At 39.0% G+C, this 26,811-nt stretch overlaps 1 protein-coding gene across 1 annotated transcript in view; it reads right to left on the reverse strand.

The window, feature by feature from the left end:
- The window catches only part of BSL1 (BRI1 suppressor 1 (BSU1)-like 1), a 155,569-nt gene that overhangs the window by 41,440 nt on the left and 87,318 nt on the right, over positions 1-26,811 (reverse strand). Inside the window, 1 exon segment of the mRNA XM_089452514.1 lies at positions 26,651-26,752. Within this exon segment, the coding sequence (XP_089308640.1) occupies positions 26,651-26,752 (102 nt within the window).

Raw genomic sequence — 26,811 nt, forward strand, 5'->3', positions numbered from 1 at the left:
CAGTATTTGCTCCATGGGGTCGACTTACCTATAGACTCCAATGAGATTAATTGGTTTTTGGTTTATTTCGCCATCCTATCCAATGAATGATTAAAATTCCTATATGATCTTATGCAGTCATAGGTTCCATCGTTCCATAGCTTCTATCTAAATGCCCAGGTCTTCCCTCCGCAATGGAGCTTTCTTTTCATCTGTTACGGAATCAATTTCCTTAGTTTCCATCGACCCGAAGCTCTTTCTCCTTCATAAACTGAATTCCTTCAATCTTGCTTGAATGAATCAAGATGATTCTTATGCTTTATCACACTGCTTTTTGGAGGGTAGTTAATGAACCATACAATATTGGGAGAATATTTCTCCTTTTTCTTCTTTTTCCGCATTACCAAACACCTTTCTCACTTCACGAGAGATCAAAATATCATTTTTTTCTCTCTGGAAGAAATGTATTCAGCCTCAATGGTGCTCAAAGAAGCCCACTTTTGCTTCCTTCTCATCCAGGATATCGAAGCAGAACCCAAGGAAAAACAACATCCAGAAGTGCTCTTGCGATCCACCACACTGCCAGCCCAATCAACATCAGAATAACCATGCAGCCTCACATTTCCGATAGTGTATCTTAGTCCATGAGTGATTGTGCCCAAAAGATATCCCAAACGATTCTTGGCACCAATCCAATGTATATGATGAGGCTCAACCATATATTGGCTCAATGTGTTAACTACAAAAATATGTCCGAACGGGAGTTGACAATACTCGAAAGCATTTCCCAATTCAGGTTCAGCAACACTACCACATAACTTCTTAAAGTTAAGTTCCATCGGAGTAGTCACTGGCTTGCAGTCCACCATCCCAAATCTTTCCAATATCTTCACACCATATTTTCCTTGAGAGAGGAAAATTTCACCTGGCTTTTGCCAAACCTCCAACCCTAGGAAATAGTGCATCGATCCTAGGTCCTTCATCTCAAATTCAGAAGCCAACTCCCTCTTACATTTGTGAATGAGAGGCTCTACACTTCCATCAGCTCCATGCTTGATTTTGTAGAGCCACTTAGAGGTGACAACCGATTTGCCCTGGGGTCTAGGGATCACATCCCAGACATCATTCTTCATAATTGACTCGTACTCTTCATTCATAGCATCCCTCCATACTTGTTGCTTCACAGCTTCTTTGAATGATGAAGGCTCATTTTGAATGATAGTGCTCATGACGGTCAAGTATCCTTGATACCTGTTCGGCTTCTTGCTTTCACGGAAAGTCCCCCTTGGTGCAATATGTCTCTCGACATCTTCGAGAGTCTCCCTCAGCCATGAGGGTCTCCTCTTAGAGGAGGAAGGCTAATGAGGAGGAGGATCTATAAGATCCATAGGTTCATCAACATCAGGCATCGTTTCGTCCTCTTTTTCACCTTAATTTCTGGTGTTACCTACTTTGTCATTCCTTAGGATAGGAAGGTTGTTGACCTTCCTGAGGGCCATATCTTTGTCGAAGGTGACATCATGACTTATCTCAACTTCCTTTTGACCAACCACATAAATTCTATATCCCTTAGAATTTTCACTATAGCCCACAAAGATTCCTTTCTTCCCAAATGCACCCAATTTGCTTCTTTTCGCTTTCAGCACAAATATATGGGATTTCCAAAAATTATAAAATGATAGACATCAGGTTTCTTACTAGTGAACGTTTCTTCAGGAGTCTTGGAGTCCAATGCTTGATGAGGGCATCGGTTTTGAACATACACGGCGGTATTTGCAGCTTCAGCCCATAGCAACTTCAAAAGGCCTTGATCATGAAGCATGGCACAAACAGCTTCTACAATAGAGCGATTCTTCCTTTTAGCCACACCATTCTGCTTGGGGGTGTATGGTGTTGTAGTCTTCCTCTTAATGCCAGCTTCTCTGCAATAATCTTGGAATTCATTGGATTCGTACTCGGTCCCATTATCAGTCCTCAATATCTTGATTTTCTTCTCAAATTGGTTTTTGATCAAGGCTTTGAAATGTTGGACCCAGGTGAACACTTCATCCTTTTTCTTCAAGAAGTAGATCTAGGTCTTGCGAGAATAATCATCCGTAAAGGTGAGATAATATAAGTATCCTCCCAAAGAGTTTACGGGCATCATACCAGATTTGTCGAAGCGGATCAATTGCAATATATTTGTGGTCTTTCTATTACTTGAGGGGAATGGTCCCCTTGTAAGTTTTCCTTCGGCACATCCCAAACATACACCGTCATGCTCTACTTTGAACTCGGGCATACCTGTCACCATCTGTCTCACATCGAGAAGGGCCTTATAATGAAGACGGGCAAACCTCTAGTGCCATAGTTCAGATTGTAGAGATGTGTCACAAGACATGGCTCCCAATCAACTTCCTCCAACTTGATACAAAGTGTCAACCCTGAACCCATGAGTAAAAGCATCTTTAAAATTTCTTTTCCAAACACGTACCTTTCCATCGATGAATGTCGCCTTGAATCCTTTGTCCTCCATCGCCGAGATAGATACCAGGTTCTTCTTGAGGTCAGGTACATATAGTACTTCTTGCAAATGGATAGTGTTACCTTGATTCAATTGAAGGGTAACATTCCCTACTCCCTTCATGGGATAGGTGGCATCGTCTCCAAGGATGATCTCCAAGTTTGTCTCCTTTTCTATCAAATTAGAGAGGACTTCCTTGTATCCGGTGAAGTGTCTTGAGGCACCACTATCAATCAGCCAATTTCCCAAAGTGTCCAGGGGAGAGGCAGTGGAGAGGGTCGATATAAGATAGTACTATTTTTGCTTATTGTTAACAACATTGGATTCTTCATACCTGGAGTTCCTTGATTTCTTGGAGGGTCGACCATTTCCTTGATGTCCCGCATTCCTTTTTCCTTTGCCATTGGACCTGCCATTCCTTTGATCGTTGTTGTTGAAGTTCCCCTTGGAATGATTGTGATCATCGTTGAGGACAGTGGTTCTAAATACATACCACTCAGGTTGGAGTCCTCCAAGAGTGGTGAGAGTAAGTTCCATGTCAGGAATGAATTCTCCAATCGAGAGTAGATCATTCTTGATCTCAGTAATCCTCAAGAAATAGGATTGAATATCCTCGTCCTTGCCCTTCTTAATATCCTTCAAGTTATTCTTGAGAAATAGAATTTGATTAGCATTACTAACCTTGAACATGTCGACCAACCTGTCGTAGATCTCCTTGGAGGTCTTCAATTCAGAGATGTAGGCCACCAGATGCTTGTCAATGGAATCCCTGATAATCTTCTTTGCTTTGACTTCAGCCCTATTGTACTTGGGCTTCGCAACAGTCGGCGCATTTGAAGGAGGTTCAGGGATTTTACCCTGCACATAGCCCATCACTTCTTTTTCTTCCAAGGTCAAATCAAGAGACATCTTCCATCCATGATAGTCCGATTTATCATGGAGTTTGTCTTCAACCAAGAAGTCCGATTTATCATGGAGTTTGTCTTCAACCAAGAAGTAGGATTAGGAACCCATTGAACCTTTTGTCATTGTCCAACTGTCTTTGGTGATTTCTCTTTCACTCTTGCTTGGGCTTTGTCGTCACCTCACCTCCAATACCATGTTAATTTTAGGCAACAATGGTATGTTCTATGCTTTAGAGCAATTTTACTTCCTTTTCTTGATTAGCCCAATATCAATATCCAGTTTAGCAATCACATCAACATGATAGTAAAATGCAGATAGAACATAAACATACACAGTAGAAGACAAGAGGACACAAGATGTGGCACGAGCCAGGGACAAACCCCAATGTGGGGAAACCCTTGATCAAATCTTCTTTAAGTCTTTAATAGTTCAGCAAAGAGAGATAGTACAATTTACAAATCTGACAATTTATAACAGCAGCAAAAGAGCCCTAACCAGAAAATTCAACGCTGGTCAACAGGGCAGATTTGACCCTCAGCAAATCAGTCAACTTCAGCCTCCAAACAGCAACATAAAACAGCCCTCAAAACAGTCAAATTCAGCCCAGTCAAAGTCTAGTTAAACAGCCCACATGCGGTCAGCCCTAGCTATAGTCAACGTTTAGCCTCAATTTTTGTGCCCAAAAATGTGGTCTGCCCAAAAGGAGATAGCCCTCACAAAAATGCAGTCAAAGGAGTTCAACGCATGCTGGTCAATGCTTGGTCAAACTATCCAGAAATTCGGTCTCCTGTAATTTCAACCTCCTGAAATTTCGCTCTCCTGAAATTTCACTCCTGAAATTTCAGACTTCTGAAATTTTGCTCTCCTGAAATTTCGGACGTTTGGAGAGAGGCCTAGAAATCTGTACCCAATCAATGAGGAGAGAGAGAGAAGTGTGAAGATGAGTGTGTCCAAATGAGGCTACGGCATAATGTATTTATAGCAAAAGTTGAGGATGAATAAACGTGACTGTTGGGCTTCTAGGCCTACATAAGTTTGCTGGCCAACCTTGACAATTTGTCCATAATCAAAATAAATTCATAGCTTCATTTGTACATGTCAGAATCAGATGATCTTTAGATCAATCCTACACCTCTCGGAGAGAGGAATCCAAGAAAAATATCAACTGTCATAAATAATATGACCCATGTGGAGTTTGCCCCTAGTTCCCAATTTTAACCATTTCATTTCATGTTAGAAATTTTATATAATTTTGGTAATCAATGATGATAAATGTTGTGTATTGAATTTTTAAAGCTTGAAACTTTAAGATTGATGAATCATGAGACTCGATATGTTGTATGTTACTAACTTGTGGACGTAGTAGATGAAGATTATAACTTCTAGATGATTGATGTTATATTGTTCAATCTATGGTTTTATGCTTTTATATCTAATTCATCATTCTACATGCTTTGGTTGACATATATGCATCAGAATATCTAAATATATATATTATATAAAAATTCGCTCCCGAACTGAGAGCTTTTGAAAATGTCGCTCCCCACTTTCACTCCCGCTCCCAAGTAACCTTGGCTTTGACAAATAATAATGCTAACAGAGATACTACTATTGATTAGTGGAAAGTGATATAATCTCTTAAAAAATGAAGGCAAAACCCTATCATGAAGAAAGAATATGTAAAGATTTGTGCGATCAACGATGAAGAAGTATGGCTCCATGAGATGTTTTGTTTGATGACATGTTAGATGTGCAGGAAGGTCGAAACTTGTTATGATATGATGCAAGAGAGGATCCAAGCAGCTACAATAGATCTCCACGGAAGAACAGGTAGATGATGTTGAAAAAATGTAACTAGGTTTGGTCTTCATAAAATGTATTTGTCAAAAGAATTTTTATTATTGTTACAATGACTTATTAAAGCATGGGTTTCATGCCTGGGTCGTCATTTTATATGTCAAAGTCCCCATTGTGAACTCCTAGGATTAATAAAGAGTCATTAGAGTCATTGTATATTTTATGAGACCCTTCTTGGGCTTTCGAACGATGTAAAAAGAATTATTTTTAAGTCAAAAATGAAATATGTAACCACCACACCTAGTCGGCCTCAAGAAGATCAAGTCGGCCTCAAGGAAGGCAATTCAACCTCTTTGGAAGGCTATATATACAAGGCAATTCGACTTCATTTGGAGAATATCACTCTCTCACATAGTTCTATATCTGAAGCTGGAAGCTGGGAAAAGTGCGAAGGTGCAAAAGGAGGCTAAAAGGAGTGTGAATTTGGTCAAGAAGGAAAGGAAGGACAAAATCAAAGTTTTGGTCTCTCACTTTCTCTCTCTCATGTGCGTTGTTTAGGAAATCAATGTCTCCTTGCCAAGTCGAAGTTGTTGCTGATGTTGGAAGCTACCAAGTCAAAGTTGTTGCTGATGTTGGAAGCTGCCGAGTCAAAGTTGTTGCTGATGCCGAAAGCTGCCAAGTTGAAGTTGCTAGGGTCGAAGTGTTGTTGCTACTAGGTATAAGTTTGGATCGAAGAAAGAGAGGTTGACTTGGTGTGGGGGAGGTCTTTGTCTAGGTTGAAGAGTCTCAAGGAAAACTATTGAAGGAAGAGATTTTGACTGGGTTTTCCCCTACATAGGGGTTTCGCCCTGACAAAGTGCCTACATCTTGTGTCTGGTGTTTTTGTGATCTTCATGCACACATAATTTGGTAATTGCTTGATGAAAGATAATATAACAAATAAATAAAACAAGCCAACATAATTCACAAGTAATTATCAAGAAAGAGAAATCTAACCCTAATCCTACTAGCATTGATTTCTTAACATGGTATCAGAGCTAAGATCAAAGAAGATTGAATATCACTTCGTTGACTTGAAGGAAATGATTACTCCCTCTATGAAAAGAATGGGATTCAATACTGCAGGAAGTTGTATCAAAAAGATCTTCTACTACTTATTCAACAAAGTCAAAAGTCAAGGGTTCTTGCCTGCAACTACAGGTTCACTTAAAATAATGCATGGATCATTGACAATGAAGCATCTAGGAATATGACAAGAAAGAGTAAACAACCTCACTCATACAGTGGAATTGAGAGATAACAAAAGCTATTAGAGGCCTAGATCAACATCATTAGGAGAATGGAAAAAGACAAGTTTAAGGATCATATGACGAGACATTATAAGGAAAGAAGCTTACTATCTTCAAGGACAATGTCTAAAGGAAGAGAACAAATTAGAAGAATCATTCAATTACAATGCTTGGAAGAAAAGGATAGATCTCATCCTCAAAAAGAATAAAGTCTTGGATCTAGTAAAAGGAAAAGTGAAGAAGTCTACAAAGAAATCAAGAAGTCTAAAGGGCCAAGAAAGAAGGGACAGAGATCAAGAAAACTTTGCCAAAGAAGTTTCACCAAAGAAGAACATGATGGAAGGACCCAAAGTCAAAGACCTATTTGCTAGGAACTCTTAGGGACTCTATCTCTTGCATATCCTTCTACTATCCCTCAAGCTTGGAAGGAGCCCTTACCAACTTCCAAAGATAAGTATCTTACTCCTTGTGTTGTCTTTTATATTTGGTTTCACTTACTTATCTAAGTTTGTTTATATTAAATACTAATCACATTCCTAGTCATATTTTTGTTTAGAAAAGATTTGTTGAATACTCAAGAAACAGGGAAGAAGGTTTCACAAGGCAAAGCATTGGAATTACAAGGTTTGTTAAGAAACAAAGGTATGTCTTAAACTATATGTTTTTGTTTTCTTCATACTTATTCTTAATAAACTATTACTAACATCATTGTGTCTAGCTTTCTTGAATCTTAAAAAGATTCTTGTTTGGGTGATTCATCATTAGATAAATCTACCCTCCTCCTATCTTTGATTACTCTTGTGGAACCCTAGAAAGGTTCTTTGTTAAAAACCCTAACTTAAGGGTATGTCGATATGTGAAACACTAAACTACTTAGGATTATTGTTAAAATCAAAAGAAAATTGTTTGATCCTTTAATGATGTCATGATTTAGGTCTTGGTATGGAAACCCTAACTTGTTAGGGTTGAATGGTAATGTCTGAAATCTCGAACCTTTGAAGTATTGGCAATTTAAGGTTTGTTATGTTTTGTATTGAAACCCTAGATCAATAGGGTTTGGTAGGGTGTATAAGCAAGACCCTTATAATGTCCCAAAAATGAAATCCTTGGCAAGTGTGTGTTTGTCTGATCAAACCCTAATCTGATCAAGTTTGTTATATGTCTAACTTTTATTGATATTTGTGTCTTTGGGTTTGACTAACACGTTATGATATGCTTGCGCATGATGATGGAATCCTAGATATATGAGTTGACCTAATTGTTGATGGTCATGTGTCCTAGGGTTTGGAACTATGTTGCACGAAACTTCAAGGAACCCATCGTTTCAGGCCATACCCATACCTGAAACTCTGAAACTTGGTCGAAACTCGACCATCACGTAATCATCTATTAGAGTTAATATAGACTTGTTTTTCCTTCTAAATTGTCATCTATGGGTCTTATTCCCTTTTTTCTTGCAAGATAATGTGTTATTCACTTATATATCTATATATATATATGACATTTCGGCCGACGTTCCATTTTTGGGAATTGACGTTTCTAAATGTACCCGTTTCAGACACTTCGAAACGTTTCGGCGTTTCGTGCAACTTAGGTTTGGAACTAAGCCCTAGTCGAAGTTTGATTCACTTCAAGGAACCCAGCGTTTCAGGCCATACCCATACCTGAAACTCTAAAACTTGGTCGAAACTCGACCATCACGTAATCATCTATTAGAGTTAATATAGACTTGTTTTTCCTTCTAAATTGTCATCTATGGGTCTTATTCCCTTTTTTCTTGCAAGATAATGTGTTATTCACTTATATATCTATATATATATATATATGACATTTCGGCCGACGTTCCATTTTTGGGAATTGACGTTTCTAAATGTACCCGTTTCAGACACTCCGAAACGTTTCGGCGTTTCGTGCAACTTAGGTTTGGAACTAAGCCCTAGTCGAAGTTTGATTCTCTACGATGATAGTATTTGTAAATTCTAGGGTTTTGTAATTAAACCTTAGTAGAAGTCCAAATCTCTTATATATGATGATGAAATGATAATTTGAGATTTGTCTAAGATTGTTGAAATCTGAATTTGAGCTATGATTGTTGGGAATAAGTAAAATCCAGGGTTTACATCAAATCCTAGTGGAAGCTAGGCATGTTGTTACTTTGAGTTGTGATTGGTTTGGTTGTTAAAAGCTCATGTATGAAATCTAGGATCTCGCACTAAATCCTAGTGAGAAGTCTAACATATGAATTCTGAAGTTGTTAGGTACATTCTAGATCTATATTTGGTTGAATTGTCTCTAGGGTTTGCAATATGATGTCGTAGGGTATGTCATACCTCTGAAAGAAACATTTAATGATGTAATGAAGGTTGTTATAAAGTACTTAAAGTCTTGATGAAGCAGTCTAGGGTTTATGACAAAAACCCTAGCAAGAAATCAAAGAGCATGTAACCAAGTATTTGATGTCTAAAGTTGAATGCTTCCATGATTTTGATATGGCTAACTTCATGCTTCTATAGATTTGGTTGTACTTGCTATCTAAGTTGTGCAGGTACACAATCTTCAAGATGGTGAAGATGTTCGTAAAGTAAAGTTGATGTGATAAGCATGATGTGAATAATGATGGTCATGATAACTTTGATGAGAAGGATGGAAGCCATGAAAGATTCTCCGATGTCGTAGAAAAGAAGTTGAGCCCCCGAAGTTAGGAAGGAGCTTGAATGAAAGGAATCTCCCTAGGTTAAGAGGGAGCTTGGGTATATTCCTTGTATAGGAATGATTCGATCCTCCCTTGTTAAGAGGGAGCGATGGATGTGGTTCTCTACTTCATATGTCATGCACTAGACTAGGACTAATAGCCGTAAGTTTTAGCGAAGGCCATGACTGAGAGGAAAATTGGAGAATGTATTTTGAAGGGCTGTTGAGATAAGGAGGAGTTGAATCTATTTATAGAATATGTTGCTACACGAAAAGTAGGTAAGGAAGTTGTATGGTTTAGGAATCTTCTGCAAAGATTCATTGGGAAAGCCCTTAGTCCTACTGTGAAAAGTTGAGAAGCAACATCAAGTTGTCTGGAAGACCCCGGAGGTTTGTATCTATTTATGTACATTTGAAAGTTTGTTACTGATTGGGGTTGTGTTTGTACAAGGAAATCTCTCGGAAGTTTGATAGCATGTTTTACATGCTTAAAGTTGTCGATCAGTTTGTTTGGGAGAGATTTGTTGCGAATCTATTCGATCGGGGAGGATTTGTTACTGATTGGAATAATCAAGAAGTTGAGGCTTTGCGTGTGAGACATTGCCTTGGAGGACATCTTGCCAGCGCTTTGTGTTGATGTCTAGTTCCCAAAGTACGGAGGGTAGCATTGGTCATGAAGCTCTGACCTCGGATACGCACCTAGATCCCTAAGTTAATGGTTAGTAAGTAAGCTTGATGGTGCCTAGAGAGGTTGAAAGCTTTGGTCCATCTTAGTCCCACTTGGATAGATTGCCCTGGTCAGGAATCCAGTATATGGCATTGCGGTGCCTAAACTGTTAAGAGACCTTGGATAGATTGCCTTGGTCAGGAATCTAGTCAATGGCATTGCAGTGCCTAAACTCTTCATAGATCATATAGTTTGAGATCTTCCATATGAATACCTCGCTAATTAAGAGGGAGTGTTGAAAAAATGTAACTAGCTTCGGTCTTCATAAAATGTATTTGTCAAAAGAATTTTTGTTATTGTTACAATGACTTATTAAAGCATGGATTTCATGCTTGGGTCATCATTTTATTAGTCAAAGTCCCCATTGTGGACTCCTAGGATTAATAAAGAGTCATTAGAGTCATTGTATATTTTATGAGACCCTTCTTAGACTTTCGAATGATGTAAAAAGAATTATTTTTAAGTCGGCCTCAAAAAGATCAAGTTGGCCTCAAGGAAGGCAATTCGACCTCATTGGAAGGCTATATATACAAGGCAATTTGACTTCATTTGGAGAATATCACTCTCTCTCACATAGTTCAATATCTGAAGCTAGAAGCTGGAAGCTGGGAAAAGTGTGAAGGTGAAGAAGGAGGCTAAAAGGAGTGTGAGTTTGGTCAAGAAGGAAGGGAAGGACAAAATCGAAGTTTTGGTCTCTCTCCCTCTCTCTCTCTCTCTCTCTCTCTCTCTCTCTCTCTCGTGTGGGCTAGTTTAGGAGATCGAAGTCTCCTTGCCAAGTCGAAGTTGTTGTTGATGCCACAAGCTGCCAAGTCGAAGCTACCACTAATGTCGAAAGTTGCCAAGTTGAAGTTGTTGCTGATGCCAGACGCTGCCAAGTCGAAGTTGTTGTTGATGCCGGTAGCTAGCAAGTCGAAGTTGTTGCTAATGCCGAAAGTTGCCAAGTCGAAGTTGCTAGGGTCGTAGTGTTGTTGCTACTAGGTCGAAGGTTGGATAGAAGAAAGAGAGGTTGGCTTGGTGTGGAGGAGGTCTTTGTCTAAGTTGAAGAGTCTCAAGGAAAACTATTGAAGGAAGAGATTTTGACTAGGTTTTCCCCTTGATAAGGGCTTTGCCCTAACAAAGTGCCTACATATTGTGTCTTGTGTTTTTGTGATCTTCATGCACACATAATTTGGTAATTTCTTAATAAAAGATAATATGTCAAATAAGTTAAAAAAGCCAACATAATTCACAAGTAATTATAAAGAAAGAGAAATCTAACCCTAATCCTACTAGCATTGATTTCTCAACAAATGATGTTTTGACGAGACAAGTTGAGGCTTGTGGTCAGTCCTCCCTATTTGATAGGGAGGGATGAGGGGCACCATATTCTCCATGTGTTATGCACTAGGCCAAGACTAACAGTCATAAGTCTAGTGAAGGCATTGGTAGGGAGAATAGAGGATTGGATAAGCATCTGGGACTAATACTCCTTAAGGAATGGTATCCAAGATAGGAGCAGTCCCGATGTTAATTTTAGTTAACAATGATATGTTCTAAGCTTTAGCGCAATTTACTTCAATGTTCCTTATCAGCGCAATGACAATTTCTAATTTCCAGTAGCAACCACATTAACCTAAACACATTGACACTAAATGCAGATAGAACATACAAACATGTGTAGAATACAAGCCAAGACAAGATGACACAAAATTTGGCGGATGTCATGGAAAAACCCCAATGTGGGGAAAACCCTTAGATCAAATCTTCTTATTATTATTCAATAGTTCAGCAGAGAGAGTACATAGATCAAATTCACTTCCCCAATACAGAGTCAAAACATCCCTAACCAGAAGGTCAACATTGGTCAAATCAGCACCAAAACATCCTCTAAGCAGCTCGTTCAACAGCAGTCCAATTCGACCTTTAAGGAGAGTCAAAGTTAGCCCAAAATTGTTCAGTCAAACCCAATCAAAGGAGAGATAAGCATTGTTGTAATTTCTATAGTCAACACTGGTCAACATGCCCAAAACACCTTGATTTTTGTGCCCAACAACTCGGCCTAGAAAAATCAGAATTATGCCCTAAAACCGAAGTCAAAGATGGACAAATCAATCTTGGTCAACGTTGGACTGTTGCTCTAAAATTTTGGCCTGCTTTTGTCCTGAAATTTTCGACCTCCTGCCACACGTGCAAAGAAGAGAGAGAGGTTGCTCAGTTGTACGAACCAATCAAGAGAGGAGAGAGAGATGTATGATGTGATGATTGATGTCCAAATGAGGAGAGAGGTCACTCCTATTTATACAATTCGTTGAGGGTGAGAAAACACATCCATTGGGCTTCTTGAGCCTACATTTCACTGAGGCCTACCTTGACAATTTGTGCATGAGAGAATAAATTCAAAATTCCACTTCTGCTTGTTAGAATGAGATGATCTTTATATCAAATTTGGACCTCTCGAAAAGAGGAATCCAATGCAATAACCATCTCCATCATATGAGTTGTCCTTTGGTGGAATTTAGCCCTAGTTGCAAATTTTAACACTCCCTCTCAATTAGGGAGAATTACACATGCCAAGCCATCTGTCATCACTGCTCTGCTTTGCTCTGCTGAACCATGAAGTAATAATGAAGAAGAAGTGATCGCGAGTGAGTCACAAGATCATACCACTCTCCACTAACAAAAGTCAGTCCTTGATCAAAGATCAAGTTGTTGAACATCGTGCATCCTAGTCATAGGGAGTACAACAGTACACGATGCGTCCATCGGTAGTGCTAGGTCCCTAACCATATTTTCCCAACTCATTGGCCAGATGAGAGGTACTTCCCATGAGTCCCAAACTCCATGGATAGGATGTGTGTTGGGGCATCAGCAGGAGAATGTGAACCACTCACCCTACATACATGTGTCTGCAATCGTAGGGGAAGGAGAACCACTCACCCTACACACATGTCAACCATAATGGGGTGTCATAGGGGAAGGTGAACTACTCACCCTGTATCTAGCGCACCACTAGAGGGAGGTGAACCACTCACCCTATGGTCGCTCATAGCTCCAAGAAGTACCCCAAGCCCCTAGGAGCTCCCAAAGGTCAATGTCCAACTCATAGGGAAACCTCATAAGAGAGTCATTCCACGACTCCAAGTCTCTCTCAGAAGGTTAAGAATTTGACCTTCCCCAAAGGCTTTGACCTGCTCATCCGTCCTGATGTGTTGGAGCCTTATTGCTCCTCGTTGTACCATATCCTGGATAAAGTGGTACCTGATATCAATGTGCTTGGAGCGGTCGTGGAACACAGGATTCTCTGATAGGCAAATCCCACTCTGGTTGTCGCAGAAGATCACGGTGGTATCTAGCACGTGCTCAAATAGCTCACTAAAGAGCTTCCTCAACCAAATAGCTTCACAACAATCCATACTCGCTCGCAGCAATGTATTCGGCCTCGGTGGTGCTTAAATCAACCAATTTTTGCTTCCTGTTCATCCAAGATATTGAAGCAGACCCCAAAGAAAAGCAGCACCTAGACGTGCTCTTACGATCCACCACACTTCCAGCCCAGTCAGCATCTGAATATCCATGAAGCCTCAAGTTCCCGGCAGCGTATCGCAGTCCATAGTGGATTGTGCCCGAGAGATATCTCAAGAGATTCTTAGCAACAATCTAATGAATGTGATGAGGCTCAACCATAAATTAACTCAACGTGTTCACAACAAAGCATATGTCAGGACGGAAGTTTACCAAGAACACCAGGGCCCCCACAAGTTGACGATACTCGGAAGGGTCTACTAATCCAGGCCCAGCAGCACTTCCACATAGCTTCTTGAAGTTGAGTTCCATCGGAGTAGATACGGACTTCAGTCCACCATCCCACATCTTTCAAGTAGCTTCACAATGTATTTTCCTTGAGAAAGGAAAACCTCACCTGCCTTTTGCCAGACCTCCAGTACTAGGAAGTAGTGCATCAGTCCTAGGTCCTTCATCTCGAATTCAGAATCCAACTCCCTCTTGCATTGATGAATGAGAGGTTCATCACATGTCAGAAAGAGATCATCCACATAAAGGACCAAAATGAGAGGCCTGTCTTTTTCCACCTTGAACTATAGGTCCGGTTTAGCATCACTCGTTGTAAATCCCAGCTTCACAAGATAGCTATCAATCCTCTCATACCAAGCCCTGGGGGCTTGCTTCAACCCATAGAGGGATTTCTTCAACCTACATACATGTGTCTTATGATCTTGAACTTCGAACCCCTCAAGTTGTTCTAAATAGACTTCCTCCTTAAGCAAGCCATGTAAGAAAGCAATTTTGACATCCATCTGGTGTAGGCTCCATCCTTGTGAGGTAGCAAGGGCTATGATCGAATGGATGGTGGTATATCGGGCAACAGGTGCAAATATCTCATCATAGTCTACTCCTTCCTTTTGAGAGAAGCCTTGAGCAACAAATCTAGCCTTGAACTTTTCAGCACTTCCATCAGCTCCATGTTTGATCTTGTAGAGCTATTTTGAAGTGACCACTGACTTGTCCTTGGGTCTAGGAGCCACATCCCAGACATCATTCTTCATGATCGATTCATACTCCTCGTTCATTGCATCCTTCCAAACTTGGTGTTTCATGGCTTCTTCGAATGTACAATGCTCAAATTGTACAATGATACTCATGGCAGCGAAGTACCCTTGGTACTTGTTCGGCTTCTTGATTCCACGAAATGTCCCCCTTGGTACAATATGTTTCTCAACATCTTCAAGAGTATCTTTGAGCCACAAAGGTCTTTTCTTGAAGAGGGTTCACTAGTAGGTGGATCAATGGGATCCATCGGACCTTCAACATCGAGCATCGGATCATTAGTCGAAGGTTCGTCCTGCTTTCCTGCATCATCATCATTGTCCTTCCTAGGGATAGGAACATCTCGGACTTTCCTAAGGGTAGAATCTTCATCGAAAATGACATCATGACTTATTTCCACTTCCCTTTGACCAGGCAAATAGATTCTATATGCCTTCAAAGTTTCACTGCAGCCCACAAATGTTCCTTTCTTCCCAGATACATTTAGCTTGTTTCTTTTCTCTTTCGGCACATGAAAATATACGAGACAATCAAAAATTCTAAAATGAGAAACATCAAGGTTCTTACCGGTGAATACTTCTTCATGTGTCTTGAAATCCGATGTTTGATGTGGGCATCTGTTTTGAACATACACAGTGGTGTTGGTAGCTTCTCCCCATAAGAACTTCGGTAGGCCTTGGTCATGACGCATACGAGACAATCAAAAATTCTAAAATGAGAAACATCAAGGTTCTTACCGGTGAATACTTCTTCGGGTGTCTTGAAATCCAATGTTTGATGTGGGCATCTGTTTTGAACATACACAGCAGTGTTGGTAGCTTCTCCCCATAAGAACTTCGGTAGGCCTTGGTCATGACACATGGCACGGGTGGCTTCTATGATAGTTCGATTCTTCATTTCGGCAACTGCATTTTTCTCAGGAGTATATGTAGTAGTGGTCTCCCTCCTAATCCCAGCTTCTCTACAATAGTCAATGAATACATTTGACTCATATTCGGTTGCATTATCAGTCCTCAATATTTTGATCTTCTACCCTGTTTGATTCTCGACCAAGGCTTTGAAAGAGCGGAACCATTTGAACACTTCATCCTTCTTTAAGAAATAGATCCATGTTTTGCAAGAGAAATCATCCACAAAACTTGCATAGTACAAATATCCACCCAAAGATGTCACAAGCAATGTCGGTAGTTTGACTTTGACTTGAGGGAAATGGTCCCCTTGTATGTTTTCCATCTACACAACCTTGAGACATACCTTCATGACCTGTGACCATCTTCCTTACATCAAGTAAGGCTTTGTAATGAAGGTGAGAAAATCTTCGGTGTCATAATTCGGATTGAAGAGAAGTATCACAAGTCATTTCTCCCAACGGACTTCCTCCAACATGATTGAGACCTTCAACCCTGAATCCAAGAGTGAATGTGTCTCTTGGGTTCAATGAATGTCACCTTGAAACCTTTATCTTCCATCGTAGAAATAGAGACCAAGTTATTTTTCAGATCGGGTACATACAACACTTCTTGTAAGTGAAGGGTTTGACCTTTATTTAAGTGAGGAGTAACAGTCCTAATTCCTTTCATGGGATAAATGGCATTATCCCCGAGTATAATCTCCATATTCGTCTTCTTTTCAATCAAATTTGAGAGAGCCTCTTTGTACCCAATGAAGTGCCTTGAGTCACCACTATCAATCAACCAATGATCTAATGTATCCTTAAGAGAGGCGGTAGTGAGGGCAGAAATAAGATAAAATTCTTTTTGCTTTTCACCAACATTAATTTCCTCATACCTGGAGTTTCTTGACTTCTTGGGAGGATGAACATTTCCACTTCGAATAGCGGGAGCATTCCTCTTTCCTTTGTTGTTGAACATGTTGTTCCTTTGATTGCCATTGCCCTTGTAGTTGTTGTTATGGTTGTCATCATCTCTTGGCGTATCCTTCTTGTGAGGAAACTCTCTAGCAAAATGTCCAAACCTGTTGCAATTGAAGCATCTCCCTTTTCTTCCTTCGTTGAATCCTAGCTTGAACCCTTGACCTTGTCTTCTTGGCCCAGCATTGTTCTTCCTCTTAGCATGAGTGGAGAAGGTGGTAGGATTGTTTCCATTTGAGAGCTTGTCTCTATCCATCATCCTTATTTCTTCTTGAGTGCATCTCGCCAATAATTCATCAAATCCGGAATCTTGTCATTGTTGAGGATGGTGGTGTTAAACACATCCCATTCTCTTCGAAGGCCTCCAAGTGCAATAAGAGTGAGCTCCGTGTCACTAATGATTTCTCCAATAGATAGGAAACCATTCTTGATCTCGATAATCCTCATGAAGTAGAATTGAATGGATTCTCCTCTATCCATCTTTATGTCTTTCAACTTGTTCTTGAGAAAGAGGACTTACTTTGCATTATTTACTTTGAACATCCCAACCAGCTTGTCATGCATCTCTTTAGATGTTTCCAAATCAGAAATATAGGCAACCAAAGGCTTGTGAATAGAATCAACAATAATTTTCTTAGCTTTAACCTCACCTTTCTTGTACTTTGTTTGTGCAGTTGCGGATGCATTTGAAGGAGGTTCCACTATTCTTTCTTTGACATAGTCCATGGCATCATTTTCTTCCAATGTCAAATCTAGATACATCTTCCATGCATGATAGTCAGAATTGTCCTTAAGCTTGTCCTCGGATTTGAAGTAAGATGTTGTCGTCATTAGGACTAGTTCCAAGTTATTGTCCAACAACTTCCCTTAGTGATTGTTTTTCCTCACTCTTGTTTGGGCTTTGTCTTCACTTGAGCTTTGATACCATGTTAATTTTAGTTAACAATGGTATGTTCTATGCTTTAGCACAATTTACTTCAATGTTCCTTATCAGCCCAATGACAATTTCCAATTTCCAGTAGCAATCACATTAACTTAAACACATTGACAGTAAATGCAGATAGAACATAAAAACATGTGCAGAAGACAAGCCAAGACAAGATGACACAAGATTTAGCAAATGCCAGGGAAAAACCCCAATGTAGGGAAAACCCTTTGATCAAATCTTCTTATTATTATTCAATAGATCGACGCAAAGAGAGAGAGAGTACATAGATCAAATTCACTTGCCCAATACATAGTCAAAACAGCCCTGTCAAAATCAGCAATGAACAATAGTCAACTGCAGCCCTAACCAAAAAGTCAACATTGGTCAAATCAGCACCAAAACGTCCTCCAAGCAGCTCATTCAACAGTAGTTCAATTCGGCCTTCAAGGAGAGTCAAATTCAGCGCAAAACTGTTCAGTCAAACCCAGTCAAAGGAGAGATAAGCACTGTTGTAGTTTTTGCAGTCAAATCTAAAGTCAACGTTGGTCAACATGCCCAAAACACCTTGATTTTTGTGCCCAACAACTCGGCCTAGAAAAATCGGAATTCTACCCTGAAAACCGAAGTCAAAGATGGTCAAATCAATCTTGGTCAATGTTGCATTGTTGCTCTAAAATTTCGGCCTCTTCTTGTCTTGAAATTTTTGGCCTCCTGCCACACGTGCAAAGAAGAGAGAGAGGTTGCCCAAGTTGTACGAACCAATCAAGAGAGGAGAGAGAGATGTATGATGTGATGAGTGATGTTCAAATGAGGAGAGAGGTCACTCCTATTTATACAATTCGTTGAGGGTGAGGAGACACATCCATTGGGCTTCTTGAGCCTACATTTCACTGAGGCCAACCTTGACAATTTGTGCATGAGAGAGAATAAATTCGAAATTCCACTTTTGCTTGTCAGAATGAGATGATCTTTATATCAAAATTGGACCTCTTGAAAAGAGGAATCCAATGCAATAATCATCTCCATCATATGAGTTGTCCTAAGGTGGAATTTGGCCCTAGTTGCCAATTTTAACACCCAAGGACTGATACTCTTTGAGGATGGGATAGGGCATCCAAGACAAGAGTAGTCCTGACGAGGATTGATATACTTTTAGGATTGGGAATCCAAGATAACAATAGTCTTGTGATGGTGGTGTCCAAATGTATGCCTCCCAGCATTGCACTCTAATCTAGTGGAGAGTTAGATCTTGTTAGTCAAAGCCTTGCTATTTTTCAATTGACAATGTTGGTTATGATAAAGATGCTTGATGATGCTTACCAATCCTAACTCTTCTTATGAGATTATTTCAATTTGAGAGTATCCTTATATCCTGTTGTGTAATTATGAATACCTCCCTAGTTAAGAGGAAGTGTTGGAAAATGTAACTAGATTCGGTCTTCATAATCATCTTTGTACTTGTATCATTATGTATTTCATGAAAAAGAAAAATATATTATTATTATTATTATTATTATTATTATTATTTTCATTAGTCATAGCATGTTCTTCATGCTTCTAGGGTTTATTAAGCCAAAGAATTGTAAATGAGTCAAAATCCTATTTGGACTTCTTGTAAGAAATGGGAAAAACAAATTTTCAATAATCTAATGTGGGTCAAATCACCTCAAGAAGCCTAGTTGGCCCTACTTGTCAAGTCGGCTCTGCCTAGGAAGAGACACCCATTGACTTACTTTAGACAAGTATAAACAAAGAATAAGTTGAGCTCATTTTGGTGACAAGAATTCATGGCATTTCTTCATCTACTCTTTTGCAATGGGACAAGAAGGAGCGAAGTTAAGAAAAGAAAGAGAGGTTGAACTCTGATCCTTCTTGAAGCTCACATGCTTTTGCTAGTATGTTGAAGGTTGTTGCTAGTTTTGAATCTGTTGCCATATTTGATACTGGACTTATTGATGGAAACATATCTTGAAGGAGGGTGTGAGTCGTGACTAGGCTTCTTGAAGGTTGGAGTTTTTGTCTTCAGTCCTGGATATCTCTCTTTGATCTGATTTTATAAGGAGGAATTTTTGGGTTTTCCCCTTCCTTGGAGCCTAAACTTTTGTGTTCTTTGTCTCTTCTGATCTTCATGATTTTATATTTTGGTAATTGCTTGATGAATAAGAGAACATAAACTTTAATAAGAAGCCAACAAACATTCACAAGTAATTATCATGTAAGAGAAATCAACCCTAATATGCAAGCAACATAATTTCTCAACACAAAGATTTGTTCACAAGATGTCACATGCTTGTTCTTTAATGTTGTATGCCACAAAGATGAATTGCTTCAAGATCTCGTATAACCGGAGAAAAGGAATCGCATGACCAGAGATGGCGTGCCTCGGAATTTACATAACCAGGAACTTCGTATATCCATAGAAAAATCCTCTTCAAAACTTTGTATATATGCCTCAAACATCACAGTTCGAACTCCTCATAAGTTAGCCTCAGAAGCCTCACATTACTGCATCAAGAATCTCGCATTTCTAGCTGGGTATCTCGTTCTTCTGCCTCAGATTAGATCATCGAAGAGTGTGTTTGATGGAGACAAATTGGCTCTATTTATAGTTGTTTGTTCATGAGAAAGGGCACGTCTCTTGGGCAAGCCGACTTGCCTTCTAGAGGGTCGACTTGGTCTACTTGGACACATAAAAATATACTTTTAAAATTCAATTTCTTTCTTTTAAATGTCCAAATGGGACATGATAAAATAATTTTTATTTTGACTCAAATAAATTATTTTTGACTCATTACAAAATCATAATTATGAAGATTGACCCTGGTTACAATTTCAACACTCCCTCTTAACAAGGAAGGTATTCATAATGACTCATCGAGATATTCTCAAGTTGAGGACTTCTATAAGAAAGGATCCAAATTGATAAGCATCATCGATGATAACATTATCATAACCCGCATTGTCAAAATACCAAGGCCTTGATAAGTAAGCTCTATCTCTCCACTAGATCAGAGCACAATGTTGGGAGGCATTTAATAGGACACCACACTGTCTCTATGAAGCACACACTCCACCTAGGTTCACCAGAGTATGTCCTCCACAGGACCATTTCCTACTTGTCAAAAGGAAATGTCAATCCACCAGACCATTCTTTAACCGAGTCCATGTACTTGACTTAGGGTGCTTATCCTACTCGGCCACATTACATGACTCAAGAATGCTTGTCCAAGATGCTTATTCAATCCACCATTCTCCCTACCATGTCCATGTACTTGACTTATGGTTGTTAATCCTAGCCATAGTACATGGAATATGGAGAACTAGGTGTCCATCCTCACGCCCTCTCAACCTGGGAGGAGTAATCCACAAACCCAAGCTTGTCCTGGAAGTACTCATACTTCCCTTTCATCAGCTACATGTTCATCCATGGAGATCTATTGTAGCTTCTCGAGTCCCATCTACATCACATCTCAAATAATCATTTGCTTCAACCTTCCATTAAAGACTAGGTTCACTGACAATCTTCAACAGTCTTCATATTGCTTTGATTATGGTCAAATCTAGCACGCCTTCAAACAGTTCATCAAACATTTTACGGAGCCAAATTGCTTCATATCTATTTGCACGAACTATCATATATTCCTCTTTTGTGTTTCTTAGTGCAACAAAATCCTGCTTCATGTTCTTCCAAGAAACCATACCAGAGCCTAAGTAGAAACAACCATCAGTAGTACCTTTTCTCGTCATCAGCGCTGCCAACTTTGTAATCGAATCAAATACATCAAAGAACCAATCAGCTTCCATCATCCAAATTCCAGGAGGATCATGATCATATGTTTCCCATGTTTAAACCTCAAGTCTTAAGTAGTAGTGTATCGATCCAAGATCCTTCATGTTCAAATTATGTTTTCAACTCCCTTTGAAGGCAATGTCTTTTCCTCTGATTCATGAATTTCTTTTGTCAAAAACAATTATTGAGGTCATTCTTGCTCTAACCAATCAATCTCAAGGTACAAGATCTTCTTCAATCATGAGACTCCCTTTTTCATGTCCTTCAAAAATATCGAGTAACTCTTCTAACTAAGGCAAATGTATTGTTATGAATGTCTTCCTTATATTGGGAGAGCCTTCTAGCTTTTACGTTGTCAAAGACTAGATCTTGACATTAAACAAGTCATACTTCAAACTGTCTGCTCCTCCAATATTCAGTTCTTATATAAATCTGGAAAGTCCTCTAGCTATGCTTCGTTCTTCCATATCATTTTTCTGCTGCCAAAGCCTAGACAACCCTAGTTATTTGCCTACAATCCTCACTGGAGGATATGGTAGAACAATTATAACCAAGCAAAGGATACAGAGACAAGAGACTAACCAAAAATTAGCTTACGTTATATCTTCCTTGCATAGACTAGGGTTATATCTTCCTTGCATAGACTAGGGTTTCTTCTTCTCTTTGCAAAAGCAATCTAGACCTTTCTTGTTCAAACCCTTGCTAGGGTTTATAGACCACACTGATTGTAGCTTGATAAGATTTTCCCTTCAGCCTCTTCTCATCTTGCTAGGGTATTGTAAACTCTATACTCTCAAACTGCAAGTGCCCAAATGTCAAGATCCTAGATTCTTTATGTCATAAACTAATAGTTGACCTTGATTTCATCAGGCCAAGCAACTTGGCTTCTTAGAATCATTGTATTTCATCACAGTAGATCTGCAATACCCAAGCACTTATGGCATTAATAATTTAGAAGATTAGATCCCTTTATTCCAATGTCCTTGGACTATTAACACTAGATCTCACACGTCAGACTTCAGATTGTATTGTATCTTGGATTTCTTTTCCAAATCAATCAAAAAGGTCTTTGTCACAAAAAGGGTCATCCTTCGAAGAGGTCCTGCAACAAGTTCAAGAAACGTCCTCCAAGACCTTCCCCTCATACTAACAGACTTTATATTTAGATAGTTCATTATTGATCACTTGCATGTACAATTTTGTAATTGTTTCCCTTTACTTGTCATCAACTTTGGTACCATCAAATATTTCTTCGAGTTGCTTTATCAGGTCTTCTTTTCAATGTATATTTCAACTAGGTCTCATCTCTATTATGTATAAATCAGAGATCCTTGAAGGGTAGCATCAGATTCAGCTTTATCAGAGATATAAAGGAGACCTGATTTCTTTTCTGAAGTTTTTCAGAACAAGCCTTAGTATTTGCAGACTTTTGAGGTGAAGATCTTCAGTGGTCTGAGGTATCCTTTTTCTCGATCTCTATGTAGCAGTATGAATCACAGTGAAACAAGACTCTTTAATCTCCTTCGTGACTGTAATAATCCTTCAGAGAATCTTGGGTCTAAAGTATATAGTCATATTTTATATAAGAATTTTTCCTTTTTGCAATCGAGGATACAGTAGTATTTTGACCTACTGTGACATGGTTCTTTTTCACTTATTCCTTTCATTGAATGAACAGACTTTGTTAGTGACATAGCTTCCTTGCTAGAGACACACTTTGTTACTAAGCAATGAACAATGCTTATTCACACAAGAGGGCAGATCTTTTGAGATTAAATAACAAATGACTTATGTTAAAGAGCAGCTCCATGTATTTGGTCTGAGATTTTCTTCATTATGACACCTTCCAGGTTAAAAAAATAATTAACCCTTATTAAACAAATGATGGTCTCTACAGTGAAGGCTTCTTCAGATTAATGCACCATCACTAAGTAGCCTTGGACTTATACCACAGGAATTGTTAGAAAATCAGAAAGGCAGAAAGATTTTCTTCTCTTGATAATTACTTGTGATTTCTTTGTAATCTTATTAACTTCTTTTCTCTTATTTTATCTTCTTATCATCAAGCAACTACCAAAACATAAATGCATGAAGATCAAAACAACAAGGACACAGGATGTAGGCTCTGAACTAGGGAAAAACCCAAAAATTCTCTTTTCTTCCTTTAGAACCAAATCAAACAAGACAACCAAGACCCTTTGACCAAGACAAAGACCTTCTCCAATCAGCCCTTAAAAATCTTCCTTCAAGACAAGACAAAAATCTTGCAAAAGGGTCAACTCAAGTCAACCCTCCAACGTGGCCTTCTGCAAATCATCCCTTTTGCAACTTCTGAAATTTCGGCCTGCTATTTCAGCCTTGCACCTTCGGCCCTGCAGTACTTCAGACTTCTCACACATGTGACAGAAAATGACAGATTTCAGACCTTCTTTCCTTTGCTTGAGGTTCCTCCTTCCTTCGTTAGAGATTAGGCTTTCTCTTCTATGAATTGCACCTCGAACGATTCCCAATTGGTTGCTCAATAGGTCAAATGCACACCTTATATATAGTCTTCAAGGGTGGTTGACATCCTTTAATGAGGCTGACTTGGTGGAGGAGGTATAAATGACTATTTTGACACAAAATGAATTTCTTTCTTGACACAAAGAGCCCAAGAAGGGTCTAGAAAGGACCTTGCCTCGTGACACAAGCCTAGAAGCACTCAATGGGTGCTTGACCTAAACATAAATTGAGCATGAAACCCATGCTTATAAAATAATTTCCTTTTGACCTTACAATAATTTTCATTTCATCTTTTGACAAATACATAAGAATTACATCATGTTATGAGCCGAACAACAATTATGAAGACCGATACTAGTTACAATTTCAACATGAATGAACTTAGATCATGCTCTTATGCCACAGAGACTTGCCATTCATACTTTCACTCTGCTTGGAAGCTTTGATCTTCTCCTAACTGAGATTGATCTTTGGCAAAGAATTCAAGGCTTGAAAATGTCATAACTTTGACCTTCTAACAACCAACTTGTTGGCTTCCACAGAGACAGGCATGTAGCTTCTACAGAGACAGGATTTCAGATCTGTAGTTTTCACAGAGACAAAACTTCGTACCACAGAGAAGTAATGTCGACCTTCCACAGAGATAGATGTTTCAGACTTCTTGCTTCAAACAGCTCTTTAATTCTTTGCTCCAATACCATGTTGAAATTTGAGTGCAATCTAGAAATTATGATCATTATAATTACTTGAGTCGTGACTGATATATATGTTCACTTTTAGCATTCTCTTTATTCCATTATGTCAACAAGCAATTATGCATTTATTTATGCAAGAAAGTAAAGATCACAGTGCACTAAAAGACAATAGACACCAAAAGTTAGGCCAGAGGCCAGGGAAAACCCCACAAGGGTAAATTCCAGCAATCCTTTCCTTATAGAATCTTTGTCAAAGAGAGAAATCCACGTCATAGACAAACTGACCAATTTCCAACTGCTAAGTCAGCCCTCCAAAGATCTGTTCGCAAGATGTCACGTGCCTGTTCTTTGATACTATATGCCACAAAGACGAATTGCTTCAGGATCTTGTATAACCAGAGAAAATAACTCACATGACCAGAGATGACGTGCCTCAAAATTTACATAACCAGGAATTTCGTATATCCACAAAAAAAGCCTCTTCAGAACTTTGTATATATGCCTCAGACATGACAGTTCAAACTGCTCATAAGTTAGCCTCAGAAACCTCGCAAATCTGCCTCAGGAATCTCATTCTTCTGCCTAATATCAGATCATCGAAGTGTGTGTTTGATGGAGACAAATTTGCTCTATTTATAGTGCTTTTTCCATGCGAAGGGGCACGTCTCTTAGGCAAGCCAGTTTGTCTTCTGAAGGGTCCACTTGGTCTACGTGGACACATAAAAGTATATTTTTAAAATTCAATTTCTTTCTTTTAAATGTCCAAATGGGACATGATAAAATAATTTGTGTAGTGTTGTCTTCCGGAGTCATGATAAATGTGATGACTCCGGAAGACAACACCACACAGAATATAGATCGCAGAAGCCTCAAATCAACAAAATAATTTGTGTTTCGAGTCAAATAAATTAGTTTTTGACTCATTACAAAATCATAATTATGAAGACCAAACCTAGTTACAACTTGAAGTATTGCATATGTTATTCATCGTACAACGTATAATGACTGTTCCTAGTGGAGGAAATCTTTAATCTCTCCATCAAACTCCATTTTCTTTTGCAGTGGGTAAATGATAAAAGTTGATACCTAGGGCATCAATTTTAAGCCTCCTTAGAAAGGATCTAGCTTATCTATCACATACTTGACTCCATATGCCTAAAGGACAAGGCACTATTCCAAGTAATTGGTAATCAATCCTAAATTTTCTCCATAATTTCCTCTCCTAACATCAGTCCTTTTAAGGCTGGGGCAAAAATCTAGGGCTTGCAACGAAATTTTAGGGAGGCGGCTTTTTCGTGATTTGAGAGCCTGAACATCAAGCTTAGAGTCTAGGCTACCTATTCTCCATGTTTGGTGGGCATCCACTCAAATTTCATCCATAAAATATCTTGCCTTAGGTGTTGCTCTAAGAGGGAAACCCTAGTTCTTTTCCTCTCAACTTGAGGACTTCCTTGAAGGTTGTATGAACTTAGTCCTTCTTGAAGTATATCATAGGAAGGCTTTTCTCCCAAGCCCTGACATTGTGAATACCTATCACCATCAAAAATCTCAAAACCCTAGGTCTTGAGCATCCTTTTCTAGGGCTTTTCTTTGAGAGTGTTTTGCTTCTTTGAAACCTTGAGGATTGAACCATTATTGAGTCTCTCTCTTGAATGAGTTCTAGCATGATCACTTTGTGCCTTATACATAGCATATCTGTTTTAAGTGATCTGCTATCTACCAGGACTCCTTCCATCAGTGAAAGTCCATAAAGAGCAGGGTGTTTTGGCTGAGGTGACATTGGGCCTCTACCCCTTTGTTAGCACTTAGTCTATCTCTTATCTTGTATGGTTTCCCTCTCCAAGGTCTGCTAGATTTTGTGGTAACAGGTCCATATCCTGCCCCTCTCCATGTTCAAACCTATGACCCCAAGCAGGAAACACATGTTCTTAACCATTAGGCCCACTCAGGCCATACACATTAAAATTCAACCTCACACTAAAATTGATAATTGTTTGAGCTCAAATGACATAAAATCAAAGCAGTAGTAATATTTAGCATATGGAAATACATGTCCTGATGCATAAATGTGAGAATGTGCTTTTGTATATTTCGGAAAACATTAACTTGAATATAGCATGACACAATGTGGTCAAACCATAAACATTTTTTGTTAAAACCACTTTTGGCATACAAAGACTACAAGTCTACAACACATGATGTATTTTGTCATCTGACATATTTTCACAAATGTTAAACCAGTTTATTTTAGTTTTAAAAGCATCAACTGTAACCAACACAGTCCAAATGAGTTCAAACAATCCAATCATCCGACTCTATGACTATCATAAAAATTGTTTTACAATGAGAGTCTGATTTTAGGAACCAATAATCAATAAATACTGGTTCAAGATCAACTTTGAAGTTTAATGATTTATATTTTCAAACTCACTGCTGCATGTTGATACCGAGGTGATGGAGACACTCCAGGAGCAAGAGTCCACTCCCAACGTCCATCTCTATGTTTCAGCAAGCCATATGCATCTGATTGGGGCTGTAAACATAAAAAAGACATGTAAATACCAGAATATAAATCTGCATACCTTCAAGAAT

The sequence above is a fragment of the Pinus tabuliformis genome, chromosome X, assembly GCF_031772625.1.
Source record: "Pinus tabuliformis cultivar Carrire ecotype Pingquan chromosome X, CPIR1, whole genome shotgun sequence".
Classification (NCBI taxonomy): domain Eukaryota; kingdom Viridiplantae; phylum Streptophyta; class Pinopsida; order Pinales; family Pinaceae; genus Pinus; species Pinus tabuliformis.